Source organism: Epinephelus fuscoguttatus, linkage group LG21 (assembly GCF_011397635.1).
Source record: "Epinephelus fuscoguttatus linkage group LG21, E.fuscoguttatus.final_Chr_v1".
Lineage (NCBI taxonomy): Eukaryota > Metazoa > Chordata > Actinopteri > Perciformes > Serranidae > Epinephelus > Epinephelus fuscoguttatus.
Window position 1 is genome coordinate 37,498,588 of NC_064772.1, and position 24,454 is coordinate 37,523,041.

Genomic DNA, 24,454 nt, shown 5'->3' on the forward strand with positions numbered 1-24,454 from the left:
GACGGGTCGAACTGGCACCTTCCAGAGTGGGATTTTTGTGGATTAGGAGTGGAAGGAGAACTTTCTCATGTCCAGAGCATCAGTTGCATGTTTAAGTGAGCTTCCTTGGCCTTAAATTGAATGGGAATCAGCGGTGATGAGGTCTCCAGTAGGTGTTTTGAAAAAAAAAAATGTTAGTCTGTACACTTAACAGATAAAACAGCTAACGCCTCGACCACAGGAGTACTTCTAATTTGATAATCATATTGTCATCGTACCATCTGTCACTACAGATTCAATGTTCTGTGGACTGAATCCCTTCATTTGGTAACACGAGGCTTTTTATTGTCAAATATTTTCAGGACCATCTTGTTGATAACGCAGTGGCTGTATTTATATGAGGAGTACCGACTTTCAGTTGTGGCAATACAGTAGTTACTGCAGCAGGCAGCTCTGCAACAGCACCGCTGTCTGTGTCGTTTTAGCGTTCTAGTGTGGATGGAGATATTTTGTAAAACGACGTTGTGTGGACAGACAGAGGGAAAATTGTTTATAGAAATATGTGGATACGTATGGACAGGTCCTCAAGGAGCTAAATGTAGCTCTCAGTGCTCTTTGAAAAACCCAGAGGGTACACTGAAGTCACTTACTATAATCATTTTATATATACTGTGTACATAAATATATCTATAGTTAACTGTGTGATGTATAATGCAATTGTAGCACACACTAGCAACACGGGGTTACCAGCCAAAAATATGAATTAATGCAGGTTTAAGTCGTTTATAAAATCCAAAGGTCAAACATTAGCTGTTCCAGAAAGTCCAGTGTGAGTATTTGTTGCTTTTCTGTCTTTGATATGAACTGTAACATGCTTCACATTTTGGGACATATGTTTGTTTGCTGTGTTTCCCAGAGTGACATGAGGATATGGACAGCATCTCTGCGCGTCCTGTAGAGCTGTACCTGTCAAGCTGCAGCGCTCCTGATCCACTGCACAAAGCTGCACGCAGAAATTCACAGTGTGTCACATGTCCACGTTTGGTCGTGGACTTTCCACATCCACATATGACGTCCAAGGTACCCTGGGTGTGTTGGTTGTTGACGTTCTGGGACGCCGTGTCAACTTCAGCCTGTTACATGCATTGTCTGTTTTCAAAATACACTTCTGTTTTCACAGGAAATGTACAGTTTGCATACAGTCTCTTTCAAAATAAAAGCACTACGTCGCCACAAGACTGAATTGAATTGATTTTTTTTTCCTTCAGCAACACATGCACATGGTTGGGTTTAGGAAAAAAGACAGGCTTTGGCTTTACTATCTTACAAGAGGTGAACACGGGCCTCTCGGGTGAAAGTCTGCCCCGGGGCCTCCTACCAGTTGGACGTGCCCCGAAAACCTCTAATGGGAGGTGCTTGGAGGATCCTGATCAGATACCAAGACCATCTCAAGTGGCCCCTTTCAACGGAAAGGAGCAGCGGCTCTACTCAGAGCCTCCTCCCCACGTCCGGGCTGCTCGCCCTATCTCTAAAGGCCCATTTATGCTCAATGTTAAATACGGATCTGGACACAGACGGAGCCTTCTGTCCGTGCTCCGCGTTCATTTCATCCGTATTTCTTTTTTTTTCCATAAAGCTTACGGATACGGGCCAAACGGAGCAGTATCACCGGGAACCGTGGGGGCAGTGTTGCTGTCACTACCCGATACGTTGCTCTAGTGAGACACGAAGAAGAAATAACAATTCAATTTCTCTTATCGGCAGTACTAGAGAAAAGAATTCTCTGTCCTCCAGTCGCAATGTATTTAACGGCCTCACCGACCACCGCCTCCTACAACGCTGCCTCTGTTTTTGTCTTTTATGCAAGAGGTACATTATCAATATCTCCTCCACAGTCGCCATGTTTGTTTTTGAGTTTGTTGTTGTCATAAACTTTTGACTCTGGGCTGCCCCCTGGTGGATATATTGGTTAACATCCATGCCAACGTAAAGGGCGCATGGAAGTATGTGGGCAGTGACGGTAACATCGTTTGAAATGGACGTATACTTTTTCGTACATAAAGGCAGCATAAATGAGCATTTAGGCTGAGCCCAGCCTCCCTACGGAGGAAACTCATTTTGGCTGCTTATATCCATGACCTCATTCTTTCAGTCAAAGTTCGTGACCATAGGTGAGGGTTGGGACGTAGGTGGACCACTAAATCGAGAGCTTCGCCTTCCAGCTCAGCTCCCTCTTCATCACGATGGTCTGGTGCAGCGCCTGCATCACTACAGACGCCACGCCAAACCACCTATCCATCCAACCCTCTATTTTACCCTGACTTGTGAACAAGACCCCAAGATACTTAAACTCCTTCTCTTGGGGCAGTGACTCACTCCCTTAGCGCTACGCTAGGCTTTAAACATCCACGCACACACACAGATAAAGCTGAAATCATTTTTCTCTCATCTGAATCTGGGGAAGACAGCAAACAAAAAGATTTACTAAAATTGTAGAATGTTAATTTCATGCCCAACAGTGTTTTTTTTGTGTGAAGTTGAATACATGTCAATGGATTTTAATACGTCCAGGCCTTCTAATAGACAACCAATATACAAGGATTATGACTCAATTATACAAAATATGTATACATCAAAACAAACTGCATCATATCTATTATGAGGAATAATAACTGATGATTAAATGTAACTGAAACCAGATTGCAGAGCAGTTTTTCTTTCATGTTTAACGTCACACTGAGCTATGTGATAGAACTTTTAGAGAAGAAATAGTGCAACAACAAAACTTGTAGCCCATCTGATGATCAAAGACGTTCATGTACTGATTGGCTGTGAGATGGAACTACAGAGACTGCCTTCCCCCAGTGCGACTGTGAAGGCAGCCCAGCACGTCTCCATGTCTGTTTGATACTGAAGACACAGGCCACGGATAAATCCTTTCTCTGAGAAAAGAGGAGGAAAAATCTCAACTGTAGATTTGCTTACATGACTCTAACCTGATTTGACACAGCAGAAAACATCAGAAGTAAGATGAGTAGGGATGTTCATCCGACTAATAAATGCATAAAAATCTCAGTTTTGGCCTGTGAGTCATGCCGTCCTTTGTATTTTTTAGCCTTCACATGAATAACCGAAAGCTAATTGCATTCTTTTGACAATGGGTTGCAGAGACTGTGTGCTCTTTTCACCATGTCTATTTGTCATGTACAGTGTTGGACTACTACACCTCATAGCACACACCCAACACCTATTTATAACTACAAAAGAAGAGAGAAAGAGAGATAAAAAGGAAAAAGAGAGAGGTGGTGATTGTCTGGTGCGGCTAAGAAACCTTTGACGGTTTTGTTAGAATAAAGAGTGTACAGTGTTTTCATTGGTTGAAGTTGACTGTATATACTGTATATTGTACACATACACAGATATACACACACCCCACACCCTTATAGAGACGTCAGCAGTAATAAATGACATAAATAAAAAGACATTAAGTTATGCAGTTTTTCTAATTTGCTACTTTGACCTGAGCCCATATTTATCAAAGTTCCAAGTAGGTCAATGGTTAACCGCCAAGAATATTCTTGACCCATGTCGGTCTAAAAGTTAATTTGCTCTTCAGTTAAGTTGATGTTCATATGCAGAAACATAGCGCCTACTGCCCAGTTGTGCTTGGCTGCTCTGCACTGCACACCAACTGTGTCTGGTGGGAGCTAGCTAGCGGCTTCGGTCTGCAATTACAACCAGTAACGCCGTCCAAAGTGAAGAGCATTGCCGTGGAAAGATTTTGCTCTCCCTCCGGTCTCCCCCCAGGTTGCCCTTGTGATTATGTGTCTTAAATTTGAGCAGCAAACCCCCTTTAGCATTATTAACTTCACTGTTAGCTCTGTTAGCACCGTTAGCAGTGTTAGCACAGCTAGTGGTGCTAATATAGTTAAAGGAGATATCCGGTATTTTGCACTTTGAGCCCCATTTCTGGGTTGTTTATGATGAAATAGAGTGGCTAAGACCAAAATAATGACAATTGCTCCTTCTCAGATAATTTGTCTTTCCCCTGCCTGGCTTAACACTGCTGCCTATGGCCATGTGTGAACCTGTCTTAAACCCACCCTAAACATTAATTTTCGACTGGTCAGTGGTGTTTGTAGATGTTCTGACATAAAAATCGTAGCAAACTGTGGTTTCTGTGATGATTTATTTGACATTTTGTCTAATCCATTGGTTTTCTATAGAAGCCTCATTGTCCATTGGTAGTAATCTGCCACTGGAAACGGAAAGTGGGTTGTTTACGACAAGGTTGTAGTCATTAGCCATGTTTCCATCAGCCTGTTTAGATGCGCATCTAGAAGTATCGCATCAGAAAATTATGATGGAAACGCCAAAATTCGAATTAAAATCCCCTGACTTGCACAAACTAAAATACGCTCGCTTTAGCCGGGTTTTGGTTGATTCGAAAAAATGTTGATCCGCAAAACGGGGGATGGAAACAATTATGTTCGAATTAAGTCTGACGTAGCGCACCTCTCTCCATGGTGATATCCACACTCCGGGTCGGGAAGGCGGTAATGCATTTACAAGCTGGTTGCCAACCGCCAGAAAACAGTGTTTGTTTCTGGTTCTGCGGAAAACTTGTGCGAGTTCGTAGTTTTCACCAAAGTCCGTTCATTTAATGGAAACACACAGGATTCGTATTTCTTTTAATGCGCATTTCCCAATGATTCAAATCACTTTTGGATGGAAACATAGCTACTGTAGTCTTTTAGCTCAGCGAAAATGCCGTCTCGACAGTGCTGTGTGCGCTCCTGGAGGAAGAACGAGAACGAACTAAAAAGTTTTTTTAATAAGTTCAAACAACTGCGCAAAGGATTTCTCGCCTGTAAACAACCTTCGTTGTACGATGCTTTTGAACACAACGTCAACCTTCTTCTCAGAACATCAACGAACACCACTGACCACTCTGTGAGTTTCATGGCTTTGAAAACGAACATTTAGGGTGGTTTTAGGACAGGTTCGCACATGGCCATAGGCAGCAGTGTTAAGCCAGGCAGGGGAAAGACAAATTCTCTGAAAAGAAGTAATCGTAACTATTTTGGTCTGAGCCACTCTATTTCATCATAAACAACCCAGAAATGGGGCTCAAAGTGCAAAATACTGGACTTCTCCTTTAACTATGCTAAAAGGAGGTTGCGGTGCAAAATGAGGGCGGTGCTCACCGGGGCGACCAAGGGGGAAAACCAGTGTCGCCACCAACGTCGTCCTACTGTCTGGCTGGCGTTACCAGCAGTAACTGCAAATGAGTCGCGGTGGTAGCTAGCTTCCACTCAACCTAGCTAATGTGCAGTCAAACTGTGAAGATGGATTATGCACCTCCGCTTTCACCCGCTGTACAAAAATGGAGCCAAAACATCCCGGATACAGCCGCTGCAATCTCAAGCCAGTGACGTCACTGAGAGCCAGAGTCTGTGCAGTAGCAATCTCCCCCAGTATCAAGCTCCTGTCCGTACACTGGTCTGACCAATTGTGAGCAGCACCTTTGGTAACGAATCCCCTTTTTTTGACATCAGATTACTTGTTACAACCAAAATGATCAGAACAACAAGTACTTGAACAAACATCAGCGAGATAAGAGCTGCCTAAATGACAGAAACCATCTTTGGGAAAAAGTTTGTTTTTAGTTTGGTCCATGTCCCATCTGCTAACATGACAGGACGCAGTTTATATACTGCAGCCAGACATCCAGATGATCTGGCTTCACTTCTGGGGAGCTGTCATGTCATCCATCTTTATGTACAGTCTATGCGCATAGCACAGAGCAGCCGAGGCTAACGTTAGCTTACCACTGGTGACTGGAGGGCGGGCAGAGGGCACGATGTCTCAACATGTTCATTGCAAGAAACCCTCACTGCTACACAAGCACTGTCTTTTGAACTCTGAGGCCCTGCTGTCTCAAGCTGGCTCATAAGGGTTATTTTTCACACCTGTTAACACAGCAGTTTTACTGGCATGAAAGTACCTTTGTCTGTGCCAAAACATTTAGCCAGCTATATTAGTTTTACCCATTATGATTATAATTTACAAAGACACAAAGGGACTGAGTGTGTTTTCCAATGATACAGTTAAATGTCTCTGTGGGCCATGTAGAAAAGGGAGTAGGTGGGAGAAGCATGTTACAGCCTTAATAACAAGCATCGTTGAATTTAGAGGAAATTGTTTAATGGAAACAAAAGAAGCCAAACTGGAGCCAGGGAGGAAATTCTGCTGCTCCTATGATGAGAAAACATGACAAGACGAATCTAGAAAAAGTGATGAATGAAGAATAACAGGTTTATGGAAAGAGACAGAAAACAAATCAATTCCAGCCTTCGAGCCTGCCCAATACAAGAGGCAGCGCAGCAAAGTTCAGTCGCAGGCCCTTTGAAATAGGTGGTACAGGAGGCTTGGAGGAACCACCTGGGTCTAGTTGGTGAACTGCTTGTCTGGCAAGCTAACTGATAACTGCTCACAACTAGCTAGCAAGCTAGCTGCCAGTTAGCAAGCCCAATAGCTCAGTCACTAACCAGACAAAAGGTTGCTTCAAGAGACAAACTGGAGCTGTAGATTCCTGTCTCATGACTGACTGCAAACTGACTGATGGTGAGGGAGAGAACAGTCCAGTCACCAGAAGAAAATGTTGGCATTTTACATCTGTACGTTTCATATGTATCATATCAGCATTTGATCTGACTTTGTTATCGGTGTTGAAGGGGATGGCGGATGGCGTAGCACCTAGGTGAGGCGTCAGTCAGGCTGCAGACCACTGCTCGAGACCAACAAACAACAAACCCAGTTGTTTTCAGGTGAGTCTTGCTGCAGCACCCACATTTTTTAGCCAGTAAAAGTAAATGTTTTTTACAGAGACATCGCTGCATTTCCTGCCAGGACAGGCTCACAAAAATTGAGCACAGCGTTAGTTCAGGCAGGACACAATGTCAAGCTCAGCTCACATCCCAGCTACATCAGCTGATCTCCAGCTGAAGATCACATGATTCCTTTCTCTGCAACCAGTTGGCTAATCCCATTCATGGCGCCCTATTCAAACTGCTCTGTCCTGCCTACTGTTGCTGCTTCCTCTACGAGCTGCTTTGCAACCTGCCTCCACCCCAGCTCCTCCTTTTCATGCTGTGTCTGACTTATCAGTGTCATTTCTGTTTGTCACTGATGCTGCTCTGTTCTGTTCCCGAGGGGTTTTTGCTGCTGCTCTCCCTGCCTTAGGCTTTCCATGGAGACACATGGAAGGGCAGGGAGGTTTGTTCTCTCTGCCTTAAGGCTTTCCACGTACAGTAGGCACGTGGAAGGGCGGAGTGGTCCCAGAACAGAGCCATACCACCAAATTAAATACTGCAAATGGAAATAAAGCTTTTTTCGACTAAAGAGTTATATCAATGGCTTTTATTCTTACGTGTGTGAGTGAGCTATTTTTTATCTTTCATTTAAATCCAGAATTTCTCATTAATGAGTTTGATAAATATGGGCCCAGCTGTCACTGTCATAATCTGATATTCACAACAGTCTTTTGAACGGTATAAAGGTGATGACAGCAAAATCAAAACGTCAGCAACAGGACAAAAGAGGGTTTTCATCTTTCTCTTTTTGCGCACAACAAAACCAAAGCGTAAGAACATATTTGACCTTGGCAGAGTTGAGATGGTGCAATCCAGTTCTTCACTTGTGCCTCTAGTGTCCCACAGTGTGCAACAAGTCCGCTCCAGGTTTGCCTCTCAACAAGCTTCATTTGGGAGGCGAGAGTCAAACAAGAATTCAGAATAAGTGCATAGATGGAGAAAGCAGAAGCGGCCTGTCCCGCCGGGTTACTGACTCTTCTTTCTTTCTTTTTTTTCGTTGAATACATGAAGCTGCAAATGACAACAGGGGCCTGATAAAGACAACATAGAACAACATACCGCAGACCAGACACACACAGAGAATGGGTTTTAGCGCTGCACTCCTGTTAGCTGGATTGGACGGTGAAGAGCGTGGACGTCCAATGGGTCTGCCACACGGCCGACTCCACGTCATGTGACCTCAGCGAAGGCGATGTGATTCTGCGAGGAGGAGAGAAAGAGAATCAGGATGGTGGAAATAAGATTTTTAAGTTGGTCCATCAGGACATTTTTATTTGGACAAATCCCTCAGAAATAATTTGAGAGTTTTGGAAAGCAGCCATCGGTAGCTAGAAGAGTCTTATGATGTCTCGTAGAGTTATGTGACTCGTGACTCTATGAGGGAAGAGTCCAAATAACTTATTGTTTAAGGTGGTTTTCACTCAATTCAAGAAAACAGAAGTTTCAAACCTGAAAATTTGGCATTACTCCCCCTGCTGTACTTCCCATAAATGTGACCACTTTGTCTCTGTCGTGCTAAGGTTGCACTCTGCACCTCTGTTGTAGAGATTCAGGGAACCAAATTGCTCAAGTTGCCTGAGTTGTAGATTTCTATGCAGTTAGCCACAATGGCCATTCCAGGCAGCTGCATCCTGTGATTACTTTGGGTGGGACATAAAGACAAGTGTCTGAAATGATTTGTGTCGGATTCACATTTATTTTGAGGGCGCTTGCCCCAGTGCATGATGACGCACAGGTCCTTGTTTCCCTGAATGTCTACAACGGAGCGGGCAAGTCAACCAGGTCTCACTCTGACGTCGCTCAAAACTGGTGCTTGGGCAGCAGGGGTCGCGTTAACCGGATATTCTCGGTCATTGACCGGTTTTTTACAACAATGACCGGAAAATCTGAAGGCCGTCGGTCATTTTGACCGGTTGCAATTACCACCCCTGCCCACTTGGTGGCAGAGTGCACAGTCAGTGGTTTAAGTGGCTGCCGTTTTCACACTGCAGAGAAAAGGTCATTCATCTGCTTCATGTAGCGTTGCTGACATAACGCCCTGGTAACACCGGACGCAGAACCGAAGCGCAGCGCCCAGCAGCGGAGGCAGTTTTCAGTCAGCGCCCATGTCAACCTATCTGACTGTCCACACAGGCCGCTGAGCAGAGCGGAGCGCCTGCGGAGGCAGCGCTTCAGTTCGGCATCTGGTCTGTTTTTCACGGGAGCCATGAGCGCTTCTGTCAAGCTGGATCGAGCGGATCGTACCAAACAGGAAGTCGGACACAGAAAAGTCGAGAGAATCCGGCCAATTTTCAAAATAAAATAACAGCACGCACTGAGTGAGGAACATGAGGAGAAAATACCGTGTTTATAATTTAAAAAAACACAACCGTGCATAACCGAACACATTTTTCAATACCATAATCACTTCATCACAATTTTAATTTTGTGTCACCGAGCCTACAGACATAACTACATAACGCCCTGGACACACCGGATGCTAAGCCTAATGGCACGGGTGTGTGGATGTCTGTTCATCTTTTCGTTCATGTCCTTATTAATGCACACTTTATAACTTGCTTGTTGGATTTATTAAAAACAAACGAATGAAAACTAATTGTCTTTGAATATCTTTATTATCATTTAAAAACGAAAATTAAAATGACCGGTAAAAATAGATTATGACCAGATTTTTCCGGCGACGAAAAAGTCTAGCGCAACCTCTGTTGGGCAGTGACTTCTGGCATCAGACATTGACAAAAAAAGCTCTCCTTTCATGTTGGCATGATATGCTTGCCATTATTGTTTAAAGGTGCCCAGTGGCGTCAGGGGAAATACTGTAGGTCAACAATGAAAATGAAGGCAGCAGATGTCCGAGTAGGGCGAGCAGGTGGGGTGGTGGATAGGTCCAACAACCACTGACTTTAACCCAGAAGGCCAGGGTTCGCTTCTCGTAAGATTGTTAACCCAACCCTGTTCTTTTTCATGAACCCAACCATGTGCGTGTGTTGAAGGAAAAAATGCCAGTTTGCGACGCAGTGCGTTTATTTTGAGAGACTGTATGCAGAGACTGTATTTTGAAATCTGAGGTTGACACGGCGTCCCAGAACATCAACAACCAACACACCCAGGGTACCTTACACATCATATCTCAACATGGAAGGTCCATGAGCAAATGTCAATATGTGACGAGGTCGGAGTGAGGATGTGTTGGGCAAGTGCAAAGTTAGCGCGACTCAGAGTCACAATGGCTACACATATGGGAAATACATTAGATGGAAATATACCGGAATCTTCCTTTAAGAACCCCAGTAACTCCAAAACACACCGTCACAGCACTCCAATCATGAAGTCCTAAACATATATCAAAGCATTGCAAGAGAAGGAGACCTAGGCCTGATTAGCAACCATCACAGCATGCAAAACAATGGCAGTAAGAAGCAGCAGCAGGGGATGCTTGTTCATGGAGACTAGAAGCTTTGATTTTCTAATCCAACCTCAGAGTGTGTTTGGCTGTGGAGCAAGAGAAGAGGAGGAGGGCCGGGTAGAGATGCAAGCCTGGAGAGTGCTTTCCTCGCTGCTTCCTCAAGTAGCTACAGTGCTAAGCAGAGCAGAGGATGTTCTATTGAGACTGTCCTTTTCAGAAAAAAATGTCGGCATTGGTTGTTTTTCAACGAGTGGTGAGAAGTGGATGATTGGGTGTACAGCACAAATGGGACCATGTTTCACATCCTCTACAGTCAGTGTTTCTTTTCACCATGAATTCTCTTTAACCAGACCACAGACCACTATTGTAAAAAAACAAAGGGGGATTTGTGCATTTAGTCCTTCTCAGGCAAGCTCAGGGGTTTAGTGTTGCTGTAGCCCACAGGAAGTGAGGATTAGAATATATGACCTTCACATAATCCGCTCCAAATGAATCTATATTTTAAAGTCATTACTAAAAGTGTGTGTCATATAAAAACTAAAGTGATGGTCAAAGTTGTCACAGTGAAATTTAAGGTGTGCTGATGGATTCACGTCATCAACTCATGCATTGAGTAACATTACAAGTTAACGTTCCACCTTAAAAGTTGCCGGCAGTCGGCCCAGTGAATGAAGTGATTTTTTTCTCTTTCATTTTATAGTTGTAGTTTACTGATGTATGAACAGAGGTTACATAAAACCAGAGTGAGCGTCCTCTACTGACCAATCAGACTGCAGTGTTCACAGCTCCACCTTTTAGTACCAGATCTGTGTGCTAGGTACCCCAACAGAGGGGGGACCAAACATGGGGACGCTAAGGAACGCTTCTGTTGGTACCATCCACAACTTTCACTGTGGGAACCAGACATGCGAGAAAGTCACACATGTGCAAGTCACAAGCAAGTCTCAAGTCTTTACCTTCAAGTCTCAAGTCTTTACCTTCAAGTCTCAAGCAAGTCCCACATTACTTGTGGTGAGAATCAAGCAAGTCAAGTCGAGTCATTGCTCAGGTCAAGCAAGTCACAAGTCACAAGTCAAGTCATATGTCACATACAACGAACATGTTCTCTGAATATGCTGTGAAAAAGTCCGGTCTCTGTAGGCAGCCCAGGCTCCACAAATGACAAAAAAAACATTTGAGTCCAGGTTGCACCAACCTGCCAGTGCGAGACCAGCGAAGGCAAGCACACACACATGAACGCGGTGCCCATGTCTCATGGTCTCTGTGCACCGCGCTCACGTGTGCGCACCTGCACACAGTCAGAGCTACAGGCTACAATGAGGCTAAAAACAGAGTTCAAATGACGTTTTTCCAAACAACTTTTTATGTCGGGGCTACAGAACTAGGGTTGGGTCGGTTCTCGGTAATACCAATTTGGTCCGGTACTCCATCTTGGACCGGGTTTTATTTTTTGATACCGACCGGACTGCATACTCAGGCAGAACGTACACGGAGCGGACACCGCGGAGGTCCGCCCACTAAAAGTGGACGTCCGCAAGCACTGTGCGCGCAAAGCACGACCGTGCGGACTTCGCTCCACGCACCAGTGTCACACAAAAGACTGTTCAGCATGTATTTTTCACATCGCGGGGATTTTTCACAGACATTTTTACACGTAGTCCACTCTGCTTATAGTAAGCCTGAGTCTGTGAGCACCTGTGTCTGCCTCTTCACCGAGCGCACAGCAAGCAGGAGAGAGAGGGGGGCGGGGACTGAGCTAGGAGGTGCGAGTGCGCATGCGCCTCTACTGTAGCCTGGAGTTTGTTTAACAGTGACGGGGAGTCGATAATGGCGCACAATTTAGTCTCGATGAAATCAAAGAATGCGCCACTATGGCAACACTTTGGCTTTGAGCCAGACGAAGGAGGCAACGCTTGTTTGCACTGATTGAGCAAGCTGCAAAATTTATTTGTAAGGAATAAAAGAAACAACTTGTTACTGTCACTCTGTTGTCCTAAGGTCGTTTTTTTATTTTAAATGAGTCAATTGCGCCCCCAAGCGGTGAAAATCCAGTATTATCGACTTGATGCGGTTTTTTACAAAAACCGGACCGTTTTTTTTTCCCTCTCATACCGACCCAACCCTATTCAGGACACTTGGATCACTACGGACGAGCAGTATGGAGATATTTTGTGGTTTCAATTATGTGTTTTGGACGTTTGAATCTGGGGCGCCGTCAGCCTCCATTAGGTGGAGTTGTGTTGCTACCTCCTCTCCCCTTGGATCTCCGCAGGTGATGTGAGGACTCTAAAACTTCACCTGAGCCTCCCTCGGCATATGGGTGAGTAGATAATGGCTGAATCTTCATGTTGGGTGCACTATCTCTTGAAGGTGTATAAATCCAGGGTAACTAGCAGCTATCACTTGTTCATGACAGAGTCACGGAGGACGAGGAGAGGAGCGAGCTAGCTTCGTTGTGTTTGATAACATTGTTGAACGTAAACAGAAGTGACGCCCAAGGGTGATTAACGTGCCTTTAATATCGAATTAAAGCCAAGTCCTTTTGAGTCATCTGTCTCAAGTCAAAGTCAAGTCTCAAGTCATGAATACAAAGTCAAAGTCGAGTCGAGTTTTTTATCAGCGTTAGTCAAGCAAGTCTCAAGTCATCATATTTGCAACTCGAGTCTGACTCGAGTCAAGTCATGTGACTCGAGTCCCCCATTTCTGGTGGGAACAGAAAAGAAGCGCACTGAACTGAAATGAGCCGTATCGTACTACAGCCAGGAACCCTCTTGCTGTGAGGTGACAATGCTAACCACTGCACCACCATGCTGCCAAGATAATATGATAGTTATCGTTATTTTTTTTCAACTGAAAGTGGCCCCGCCTTTAAATATATGTAAATTTTAGTCTTGATAAAATGTAAACAAGTGTGTATAAAGAAAAATTAACCCCCCTGTACAGTTGTCATGAATGTTTAAATTAGCTAAATCTGTTTTTTGTACCAGGCTGTAAACACGTTTATTTCTGCCGTAGAGTTGGACATTTCAACATGGGGATCTATGGAGATTGACTCTCCCTAGGAGCCAGCCTCAAGTGGCCATTTGATGAACTGCAGTCTGTGGCACTTCCACACTGGCTTCATTTTTCAGCCTCAGCGGTTGCTGCTGGGGTGCATACCATCTGTCCCTTACTCATCTTAGCAATGCTGTATCTTTATCTGACCAGCACACGTTCTAACTTTAAAATACTCCACTTCTTAATCTGCACACCTGAACCACAGTAGAGTGTGTATGTGTGAAGCAGCTGAATCTCGCCTACATGAGGGGTAACACAGCATCTGTGAGGAAAATCAGATGACTGACCTCTCCTATTATGTAACAGATGTTTTTTTTTACTGGAGGCTGTTGACAGTGTTAAAATAATCTCATCCAGCAGTCTGTTGAGGTTGCAAGTTCAAGCCAATGATTTGTCTCCCGTTTCATCATTTAGATGTTTCAGATGACTGAGGAGAGATATTAGCATTTATATTGGAGGAAATATATTACACTTGGCAGTTTCCTCCTGTGTTTCTAGTAAAACAAGCAATTATTGACTCTCCAAGATGAGAAAGTATGATCTCCTCTTGGGGGCTTTAATCTGTCCAGTTTTCTACAAAGCAGATTTGGTGCAAAAATCGGATCAGATGATTAGCTTGTTTCATTAAATTTATCTTTCAGGGAAGTCATACTTAGCCAGTGATGAATGTGTGGCTATGGCATCTTCCATTCCACTCGACTCCAGAGGAAAAAGTAACTAAATAAAAGCGTGGGATTCATTTTTTTCTGCTCAAAGGTTCCTTCCTGCCCTGGCATTTCGCTCGCTGTGGCTTGTTTAGCTTTCAGGCATCTTTAGGCTGAGCTATCTTTAGAGCAGGCAATTTTCCACCAAGCCTGCCATAGCCGAGGTGAGAGTGTGAGATTTTCTGTTCTTTGTCAGACAACTGAGCGCAGGCTCTCTCGGCAGAAAGCTGTGAATTGAATCATCAGATAGGAGTCATGTGTTTTCTCCGTTTGGCTGCTAAATGTGTATCTTGTTAGAGGAAGCGGAAAGACAACACAGCAGGCTGGAGTAAATAGAAACGCCGCTGTTACATCTGGCATCGTGAATTCTGAAGATGGATAGACAAAGATTTCACTCAGAGGCAAAGACAAAGGAGGAAAAAGCACTTCAACCACACGTGCCAAATACTCTGGACAGTGTTTAGTTTGGCTGCATCAGCCTCATCCTCTCTTTGGCTTCATGGGATACAAAGTGGCTTGGTCACTGTGGACCAAGATGGCTGCCAGCCCAACAGATGGGTAGTCAGTCGGCCAAAGGAACATAGTTTGACCAACATACATTGATTTGTTTAAAGGCCTTGTGCTCCTTCGACAGAAAGATCCTGACTGGACTGAATAATACACACATACAGTATGGGATCTGTTTATATGATGCAAGTCCAGTATGAAGGCATACTGAATATATTAACGTTCTCCTATAATCATCTTCGCCAGGGGTAAGACTGGAGGGGAGTGTGAGACTGTGTCAATCTGTCCGTCCTCAGTTCGTCTCCCAAACCCTAACTTTACATTAATTATGTAACTGCGTTGAAGACACAATTTCATTTGTGGGGGGCAAATTCTTAGGATATTATATGAACCATTCTATGACAATACGATGGATCGTCTCACTGCTCGTGCTTTTTAATCCGTCTCATTCCATTTTAAGGCCCTGACACACCAAGCCGATGGTCGACCGTCGACCAAAGTCGGGCCGTCGGTGAGCGTCTGTCGCCCTAGTTTTTGTGGTGTTTTCCCGCACCGTCTGCACTTTGGCGTCGGTGGCTTTTTGGCCGATTGAGCATGTTGAATTGGCGGCGGAGCTTGTCGGTGAGAGAGATCACTCTGATTGGCTGTTCAGGTTTTATTTCCTCGCCCCTGTAGCGAGTGAATCTGCCTGTAGTGAAACCGGGGCTAACCGGTGCTTCCTCCTCAGGCTCCACTTCACTCAGCTGCCCCACAGACCCGCTGCTTCTTCACACTTTAACCTGAATAACACACCGGAGCTAGCTGGGAGCAGCTAGCGGAGCGTTAGCCGCAGCATGACCGGAGGGAAGCACAGCCAGTTAGCCTCCGCTAGTCTCTGAGCTAGCCCCGGCTCTCCGTTTGGATCCAACCGGAGCACCGAGCCCTGGTTTGTTATTCAGGTTAAAGTGGGAAGTAGCAGCGGGTTTATCGGGCAGCTGAGTGAAGTGGAGCCTGCGGAGGAAACACCGGGACCGTCTGGATGTAATAGTCCGTGGAGGTGCTGCGGTGCTCGGCTGCACAGATAGGAAACCCCTCGGCTGACAGGATGTACCACTCTCTCACTCCGCTCTCTCTCACGCAGGCGCAGAACGTACGTGCTACTTGGCCGTCGGATGTAGTCCGTGTAGTGTGTTCAAATGCAACTGACACAGGGCGACGTGAGGCGACGTAGACGACGCAACAGTTGGCTTTCGTCACCGCTAGTTCTTTGATGTCGGTTTGGTGTGTCCGCACCTTTAAAGACATCTCCATGTTCCCAGATCTCACCATTTAACTTGGAGAATATAAAGTTATAGGAACGAAAAGAAACAATGGTTAAAATTATGAAATTTTACACTTATTGTCAAATTTGTTTCACATTTAAAGAGAACACAACAAATATTTTTCACATTTTGAGATAACATGCAGATGTGAAACCACTGGCTGATATCGTGTGATGTTATTAATGTTAAATGAAAGCAGGTGCACAGTATTAATAACTCCACACTGCATCTGACCTCCAACCAGGAAATCAGAGTTCCAGTGCGTGAACAAGAAACATGTGGCTGTGTCTGAATCTCAGAGACACATATAGCCCTATAATTTATACTATAATTACCTGTCTTGATGTTGTTGTTCACTAATTCATTCGGTCCACTGTTGCAAATTTTGAAATGCAGACCCTTACAGTGGGATGATGATCTGGTTTTAGTCGGCTTTGGGAAAACTTGTGTAATCCTGATTATTTGCTTTAGAATGGAGCTTTTCAAGGCACTCAGAGTGAACACTTCATGTGTATTATCTTCTGCCATGTGGTGCTTAATCCTGCATGTTTGTGGCCACACACTGTTCTAACACTCTGTGACAACATCACCATAAGTCCCTCTAATGACAGCACATGTCTCAGAAGGATGCAGTCCAGGAAGGAGAGCAGATGCATCTCTCTCATTCTATCCCGCACTTTTGTTTAGTATGTGAGCTCCAAACATGAGCAGCTCTGTGATTAGTCCTGCTCGCTTCATAGTATTTAAAACACATGTACAAAAGATTGTCATTAACAAAGGCCCTTGTTGTTGACATCACGCGTACATCAGGACAGATTAATACGTGCAGGCACCTTACAGTTATATGCCTACACGCACCAGTTAAGTAGCAGTAACAGTTTACATCTGTGTCTGTAAAAACATGGATGCTTCACACAGAAGGACACAGTGACCTTGACCTTAAATCACCAAATTTGAATTAGTTCATTTTTGACTCCAAGTGGACATTTGAGCGCAGTTTAAAGAAACTCCTCCCAAAGGACAACTTGAGATATTGTGTTCACGAGAATGAGACGGATGCAAGGTCAAAGTGACCTTGACCTTAGACCACCATATTTTAATTAGCTCATTCTTGAGTTCAAGTGGACATTTGGGCCAAATTTCAATAAACTCCCCGAAGGCGTTCTTGATGTTGAGATATGAGGTTGAGTAATGGCCAGAAGTGTTTTATGCAGAACATTATGATGTCACAGTGAAGGTGATCTTTGACCTTGGGGATTAAAACTTTGTCATTTTATTATTTTATTCTGTTAGACATTTGTGTGAAGGTTTTGTAAGGTTACAGTGACCTTGACCTTTGACCACAATTAGTTCATTCTTGACTCCAAGTGGATGTTCGAGACGAATTTAAAGAAACTCCCTGAAGGCCTTCTTGAAATATTGTGTACATGAGACTAAGACTGATGGAAGGTCACAGTGACCTTGACCTTAGACCACTCAATCTGAATTAGTACATTCTTGAGTCCAAGTGAACAACTGAGCCAAATTTGAGGAAACTCCTCAAAGGCCCTTTTGAAATATTGTGCTCATGAGAATTAGACGGACACAAGGTCCCTGTGACCTTGACCTTAAGCCACCAAACTTTAATTAGTTAATTCTTGTGTCCAAGTGGACATTTTGAGCCAAATATGAAGAAACTCCCAGAATGTCTTCTTGAGACATTGTGTTCACAAGAATGAGACCGGCGCAAGACCACAGTGACCTTGACCTTAGACCACCAAATTGGAATTAGGTCATTCTTGAGAACAAGTGGATGTTTGGGCCAAATTTGTAGAAGCTTCCCCAAGGATTTCTTAAGTTACTGTGTTTATGAGAATGAAGCAGATGTAAGGTCACAGTGACTATGACCTTAGACCACCAAATTTGAATTAGATCATTTTTTAGTCCAATTAGAAGTTTGTGCCAAATATGAGGAAACTCCCTGAAGGACAGATGGACAACCCGAAAACATAATGACTCCGGCCATGGCTATCGCTGGCATGGCATAAAAACAAACAAACAAATAAACAAATAAAAAAAGTCTAATCCGAAGGATGCCGATACAGCAGAAGAGCCTTGTATATAAACTAACGAGAAACAAGCATGTATAGAAACATACAGTTCATGCTCATGGTCGTGTTATCTCTGTAAAATTCGATTTAGCTGTTTTAGTTGATACAAGTGCAACTGATTTACTTGTTGGAGTGACAGTCTTTAGCCTCAACAGTGGATGTGACATGAAATGTTTGGGAACCACTGGCCTGACCTCCAAATTTCACACGTCATTCAGTTTCCTGGCTTGTTGGTTTTATTGCAAAGCAAATGGCTGTCAGTCATCCGCCCATCTCTCTGTGGCACCCGGCCACATCAGAATGTTTCACTGTGGACATCATCATATGCTAATTCAATAGACGATGCCCAACCCTCATGGTGGTAGATAGAAACCACCACGTACACGTCAGAGTTACACTCCAGTATCTCACAAACCTAACAGGACAGAGGCTGGACCTGATTTACACAACAATATCAGCCAATCGAATTTGTCTAATTCAAACGTGGACTAAAAAGAAAGGTAGAGAAGATTTGTCCAGAGATTTGTCAGAACTCAGGTTTGAAACCACTTCACAGTTTGTTGCCTTTTCTTTCTGAGACGCTGGAACCAGTCAAGACCCTGCAGCCAGCGCAGGAAGGCCAGGACGCGCTCCTTAATGTAGGAAGGCTCTTCATCTTCATCATCCGTCTCCTACAGCAGCAGTGTGTGTGTAGGTGTGTCATTAAAATTTAGACACTGCTACTTGTACTCTGTATTATCAGAACTAATGGTTGGTGTTCAGCTCAAGAAGAACTGTAAAGATGAGCAAAGGCTAAAATACAGAAACATATTAGAGTTCAGTTTTATCCATACATGATGTAAATACAAACACAAATGCATGCTCTGTACCAGGGTTAGATCAAGATGGGAATTTTCTCAAAGTATATCTACACTGTAAAATAAGTGTACATTTACAGTAAATTACTGACTACTATAGTTGCATCATTACTTTCACAGTAAGTTACTGTCATTTTAACAGTAAACGGCTGTGAAGTGACAGCTGTGTACTGTGATCTCACAGCAGTTACACCTGCATATTACTGTGATTTAGCAGTTCCAGAAAAATGACTGAATTTAACTGTAACTTTACAGTTTCTGTACATTAGATTACTGTGATTTAGCAGTATGCTCCTGTAAAAGAGTAAATTATTTCTTGATGTTAAACTATATTTGTAAGTTTTATTTATCACTTAAAATTTCTGATGGGTGTTTGTGAATTTTATCTCTATGAATTATTTTTATTTAGTGTTATTTTTAATGTTTCCTGTGGAAATTAACTTGATTCACATCACTTCTTTTGTAGAGACTAAATGAAGGTACAAATACAGTGGTACGATTTGGCAGGTGAAACCACCTACAATGTATTGTGCTAAGAATACTGACAGCAGCATCATGTGTAATATCCTGAGTGATTGTAGCTGACACCTGTCACTTCACATCCAACCTTTCAAGGTGTGCTGCCAAATCAAATGTCAGGACTTTGACTGTCAGAGGTTATTTTATTAGTGCTGTGTAAACATGTCTCTTGCAAAACAGGCATACGTTTTACCAGTTTGCTTTGTTTGTAGGACTCGGGGCTTTGACGCTGAAGGTTGCGTTTCACATCACCTGTGAATGAAGGACTCAGGTGTTGTGACATAATGTGTGGTACAACACTCACTGATGGTTGTTGACCTGCTTTAATGAGGCTGAAGTTCCATATCTAGGTCACATATTGGTGTCTGAACCATCTTCATGACAAAATACAAATTCATGTCTTTGACCTGATTCACACCAAGTCAACCAGGCATCTAGGTGACTTGGTGTGAACTGGCAGGTTTTTACAACATTGCAGAACGGCGCATTGCAAGTAGTTGCCTGTTTTAAGTCGTCTCGTTGCGAATGTTTGGTCTGAAGTGGCCTTTCAAAATATATTTGCTGGTGCATATCACCTGTATTCAGACGCACTTTAAACAGTGTTTCACAGGTTGCATTGCCAGTTTGTTTTCACGCCATCATTCAGTGTGGCTGCGTCTTTGTAGAAAGTGTGACTGTGTTCAATTGAGCCTAAAACTGAGCCCTTCACGTTTCCCTCCACTCTCTCTCCTTTTTCCTTTGGTCACTTTACACTTAGGAGGCAGAGTCATAAGGCCCCAGGATACATGCACAGTTTTCGCTTAAGCGTAGACACTTTCCAAATGTCTACAACAATTTGTGCCTCCCTGGATGTCCATTGACTTTGTATGCAATCACATCACCTCCAGAATTTGCTTTGTGTTCTGTTTAAATGCGCAGGGAGAATTCTTCTTTCTTTTTTTAATGCTCTGGCACAGAAACATCCTGACTCTTAATCTTGTCCACAAGCTCTGGTTGGCTGAGTGTTTCCAACGGGAGAAACAGCTGTCAGTGAGCACAACACTGCTGCTCTGAATCACTGATATTGTGTTCACACCAAACATTTCGAGTTTGAATGAGTATTTGTGTTGACTATAACTTGCGTTAAACACATGAGATCGCTAATTCAATGAACGAACTTCCACCGGTACGTCCCTGGCATCATACATCCCTGGAGGATCTCAATGCTAATTGGTTATTGGATATCACGCTGCTCACTTTAATCATGTTGCTTAATTAATGTACTTAGCGTCATTCATGTCACACTCATCGTGCTGCCCAGCAGGAATTCACATCTAATCGGCTCTTTATATTGACTTTACATGTAATTCATTTGTGCGAACTGTTTTATTTGCACCTGGTGTGAATCCAACGTGAAAATGGAGGCAGCCAATCAGGTCTGTAGTTTGCGTTTTCATGTTTGTTTTTTTATGGTGTTTGCTTTTCATTTCCTCTGGACTATTACTGTGAAGCAGCAATACTTGCAGCTCCTGAGTCCAAGACAAATATATCGTATCGTATCGTATCGTATCGTCTACAACTCGGCTTCTAATTTCTTATACTTCAGCAATCTGAATTTGTACGTGTGACACAACACAACTGTATGACTGCATGAAAACTGTCAAATTTTACAATGGAATATTACTAAGGCTGCCATCATCCTCAAATCATTAGCAGCTTTATAAAAGTTCGAACAAAAATATCAACCGAGAGTTCACTTTATACAGACGTACAGTATTTCAGTACAAATGGGCGATCAGACTTTATCCAGGACATGAAAAAGGTGTGTATTATTATTGAGCGCAGGTGAGTTGTGCTGACCTGTGAGGCGATGTACTTCTCCAGAGGACTCTCCATCCGGCCCATGTTCAGCATGGCTGTGTTGGGCCGCTGCTCCGCTGGTGACTCCTCGCTCAGCAGTAACTTGCCTTTGAAGTTATGGACCACACACACCACCTATAACACACACACGCACATAAATGAAAATAACCTACAGCCCAGTGACACACACACACACACACACACACACACACACACACACACACACCACACAAGTGTCTCCCAGCAGAGGACGGAAATGTGTGTAACTGAATTTCAAGGACTGATAGAGATTCCTGATTATATGAGTAAGGTAAGTAAAGTATGTAGGTCACATATGTGTGTATTGACTTTTCCCTGGGGGCGCTACTCTAACTATGATGGATGTGGGTGTTGCATGAGCTCCTCTAATAAGGAGCAAAATGTGGCTTTGAGGTTCAAAATGAAATAACCAATTTCAAGTTGGCTGAGCAAAGAGGAGATCCACAGAAACTGTGAGGGCTGGAGTCCTCTGCAGTCCATTATATCCTACAGAGCAGTGCAACCTGGGAACTTTGAATGGAGGGTCGTAAAACTTGAGAAAAGTCATTAACCACAAACAGACAATCATGTTTCTGTTCCATGAGCCAAAGGCCAGACAGGGAGCCACACCCCAACTGAACAGTGTTTTACACATGCTTTAACTAATAAAAGACATTAGCCAATATATACGCATTTAGCCTAGAAGGAAGTGAGCACAAAATATACAGTAATTTTGCAAATACTGGATCACTTAAGCTCTCTGTTCCCAAGCATTCATTCATTGTTTCTCAGGCCTCGATCTAGAGGGAATAAGCTGCACCCTGCCAGATTCTTGTTGTGCCCTCCTACACCAGAGCTCTGCCCCATGCAGGCCACAAATGCAAACGACAGCAGACAGAAGTTTAGCTTTCGGCAAAATAAATAAATGGACTTGTTATGGCTATGAGTGCATTCATACGCACTTACACAGTTTGGGGTTCAGTATCTTTCCTAAAGATACTTCAACATGTGGGACTTTGATACAGAGACCAAAACTGTTTTTGGTACCAGGATGTAAACATGTTTATTTCTGTTGGAAAGTTGGGCATTTAAACATGGGGGTCTCTGGGGATTCACTCTGTTTTGGAGTCAGCCTCAAGTGGCCATTTAATGAACTGCAGTTTGTGGTGCTTTCCCATTGGCCTCATTTTTTTGCCTCAGAGGTTGCTGCTTGGTTTGTTGTAGATAAAGAGACTTGAAATACAGGACTGGACATTTGAGGGTGTACTCGCAAGAAAGCCAAAGAATTAGTGATGGCCAAATGAAGCCTAATGAAGCATTTTCTTTATTTTCTGAGCCCACTAGATGGCACTCATGGTTTAAAGAGAGAGGCTCAAAGAATGGCAATTCAGTGTGCTTTCAACCTTTTGTTGAACAAAAAGCTCCATCTAGTGGGCTCATAAAATAAAGAAAATGCTTCATGAGGCTTCATTTGGCCATCGCTACAAAGAATTAACCCGCAAGATGAAAATAGACTGAAGCGTAAAAATACTCTTTGGAGTGCATTCACACACACACATAGCACGAGCTGCAAAAAAATACAGTAGCTAGAGTGTTCATTCTTTTCGCAACTGATAGCAAACACTTCCGTCTTTCGCGCCATGCTGTTGTCTGTGTGCGATGATGTAATTATGTGATGCTAGAACCCGTCCAAAAGACGGTGAAAATGAGCGATGATGCCAAAGCATCGTCCTGATCCTGTTTAAAATCAATCTAAAACAATCACTAACATAGAAAGTGTTTTTTTTTTGCAGCAGCAGCAGCAGAAAGCTAAGACTTCGGTCTTTTGCATCATCACATTGTCTACTTGCGATGATGTCATTACGTTATGCTACAAGCGATCCAATAGATGGTGAAGATGTGCGGTGGCACCAGAGGAGCAGAGGAGCAGGTCGATAGAAATGTCTGTTGTATGTTTTGTTTTTCATTTAAGACAGAATTTGGATACTTTTATCAAATGTATGCTTTATTGACACACATAACCTTTTAGCTTTTAGGTTGTTCAGATTTTAGGGATATGAAATACCAGAAAACACCAGTGTAGGCACCGGGGAAATATTTCTACTGCAGATGAAACTATCAACTATTTTCAATACTTTCATCAGTTATTATGATTTATTGACATACATAACCTTTTGGCTCTGGTTGTACAGATTTTTGGGATATAAAGCATTTGACAATACTCCAGGAAATGACATCACAATTAGCAAAAATACCAACATATGCACAGGATGTGTATCTGTTCCATTATACGAGTGTGTGATGGACAAATGGAAGATTGCCCGAAACACCTCCTGTGCAAACATGTCCAATATTCACTCTCTTTTATCTCTGTTTTTGGTCTCCTCCAACTCCTTTCTGTCTCTTGATGTCCACCTGCTAGTCTCTAACTGTGTCTGTCTGCTCCTGAGCAGGTAGAGTACGGTGGGTTATTCAAGCTTTTCCCTGAAAACAGCTGCCTGCTGTTGCTACACATTATGCCGTGAGAGCCGTGAGAGAAACACCATGTAAAGCTGATACCTCTCATTACACAAGACGATAGAACAAGCGAGTACAAACAAAGTTAAAAGATACAATAAGATAAGTCTCGTAAGATTTAATGGCACTTTATTAGACCTAACTGTTCAAGTAAATTCAGACCCAGGTAGCACCAACGTGTGTACTGACACGTGAGGTGTGTTTTTAGCCTCAGGCTCCTGAATGTTGGTTTATTTCCTCATGTTAATCTGTCTGAGAACAGAATTTTTTAAGATTTTCTAAATTAGATGGCCCCATTTATGAGTTTAATTCTCAAGACCTGAGACCACGTTGTTATGCACCAACCCATCTGCAGGCCCTTTATGGGCTTTACTGCTCCCAATATATCAGCAGTCTGTTGTGGAGATAATTTGCACATATAAAATAGCATCACTGCAAAGCCGGGAGTGGGCCAATCTGCTCTTTGATTCACTGTTCGCTGTGATAATGAGAGCCATTTGTTTGAGGCAGCCATGTTAAAATGAGAGGAGAGAGAGCAGTGGAGGAGATGAGAAAAGGAAAGGAGGTGGGGTAGACAAGGGTAGATGAGTAGGAGGTGGAGGAGATGAGATGACAAGAAAGGAGAGGAGATAATAGGAGATGTTGATAGAAGAAAAGGAGGAGATGAAAGAGGAGGAGGAGAGGGTACTCAGTTTCTCTGGTATTAAAAGAAAGACTGTTGTCTTTGTATTTTTCCTATCTCCGTCCATCCCTGATGACACTGTTGTGTTCTTTAACCAAGGCCA

The 24,454-nt window shown here is 43.4% G+C and overlaps 1 protein-coding gene across 2 annotated transcripts in view; it reads right to left on the reverse strand.

Moving 5' to 3' along the window:
* Positions 1 to 5,165: 5,165 nt before the first annotated feature.
* plppr5b (phospholipid phosphatase related 5b) overlaps positions 5,166 to 24,454 on the reverse strand; it is a 173,469-nt gene continuing 154,180 nt past the window's right edge. For both annotated transcript variants that reach the window (XM_049565616.1, XM_049565617.1), the window contains 2 exons: positions 21,135 to 21,269; positions 5,166 to 8,054 (listed from right to left, as the gene is read on the reverse strand). In XM_049565616.1, coding sequence (XP_049421573.1) covers positions 8,025 to 8,054; positions 21,135 to 21,269 — 165 coding nt within the window. In that variant the 3' untranslated portion in view covers positions 5,166 to 8,024. The remainder of the gene's footprint in view (positions 8,055 to 21,134; positions 21,270 to 24,454) is intronic.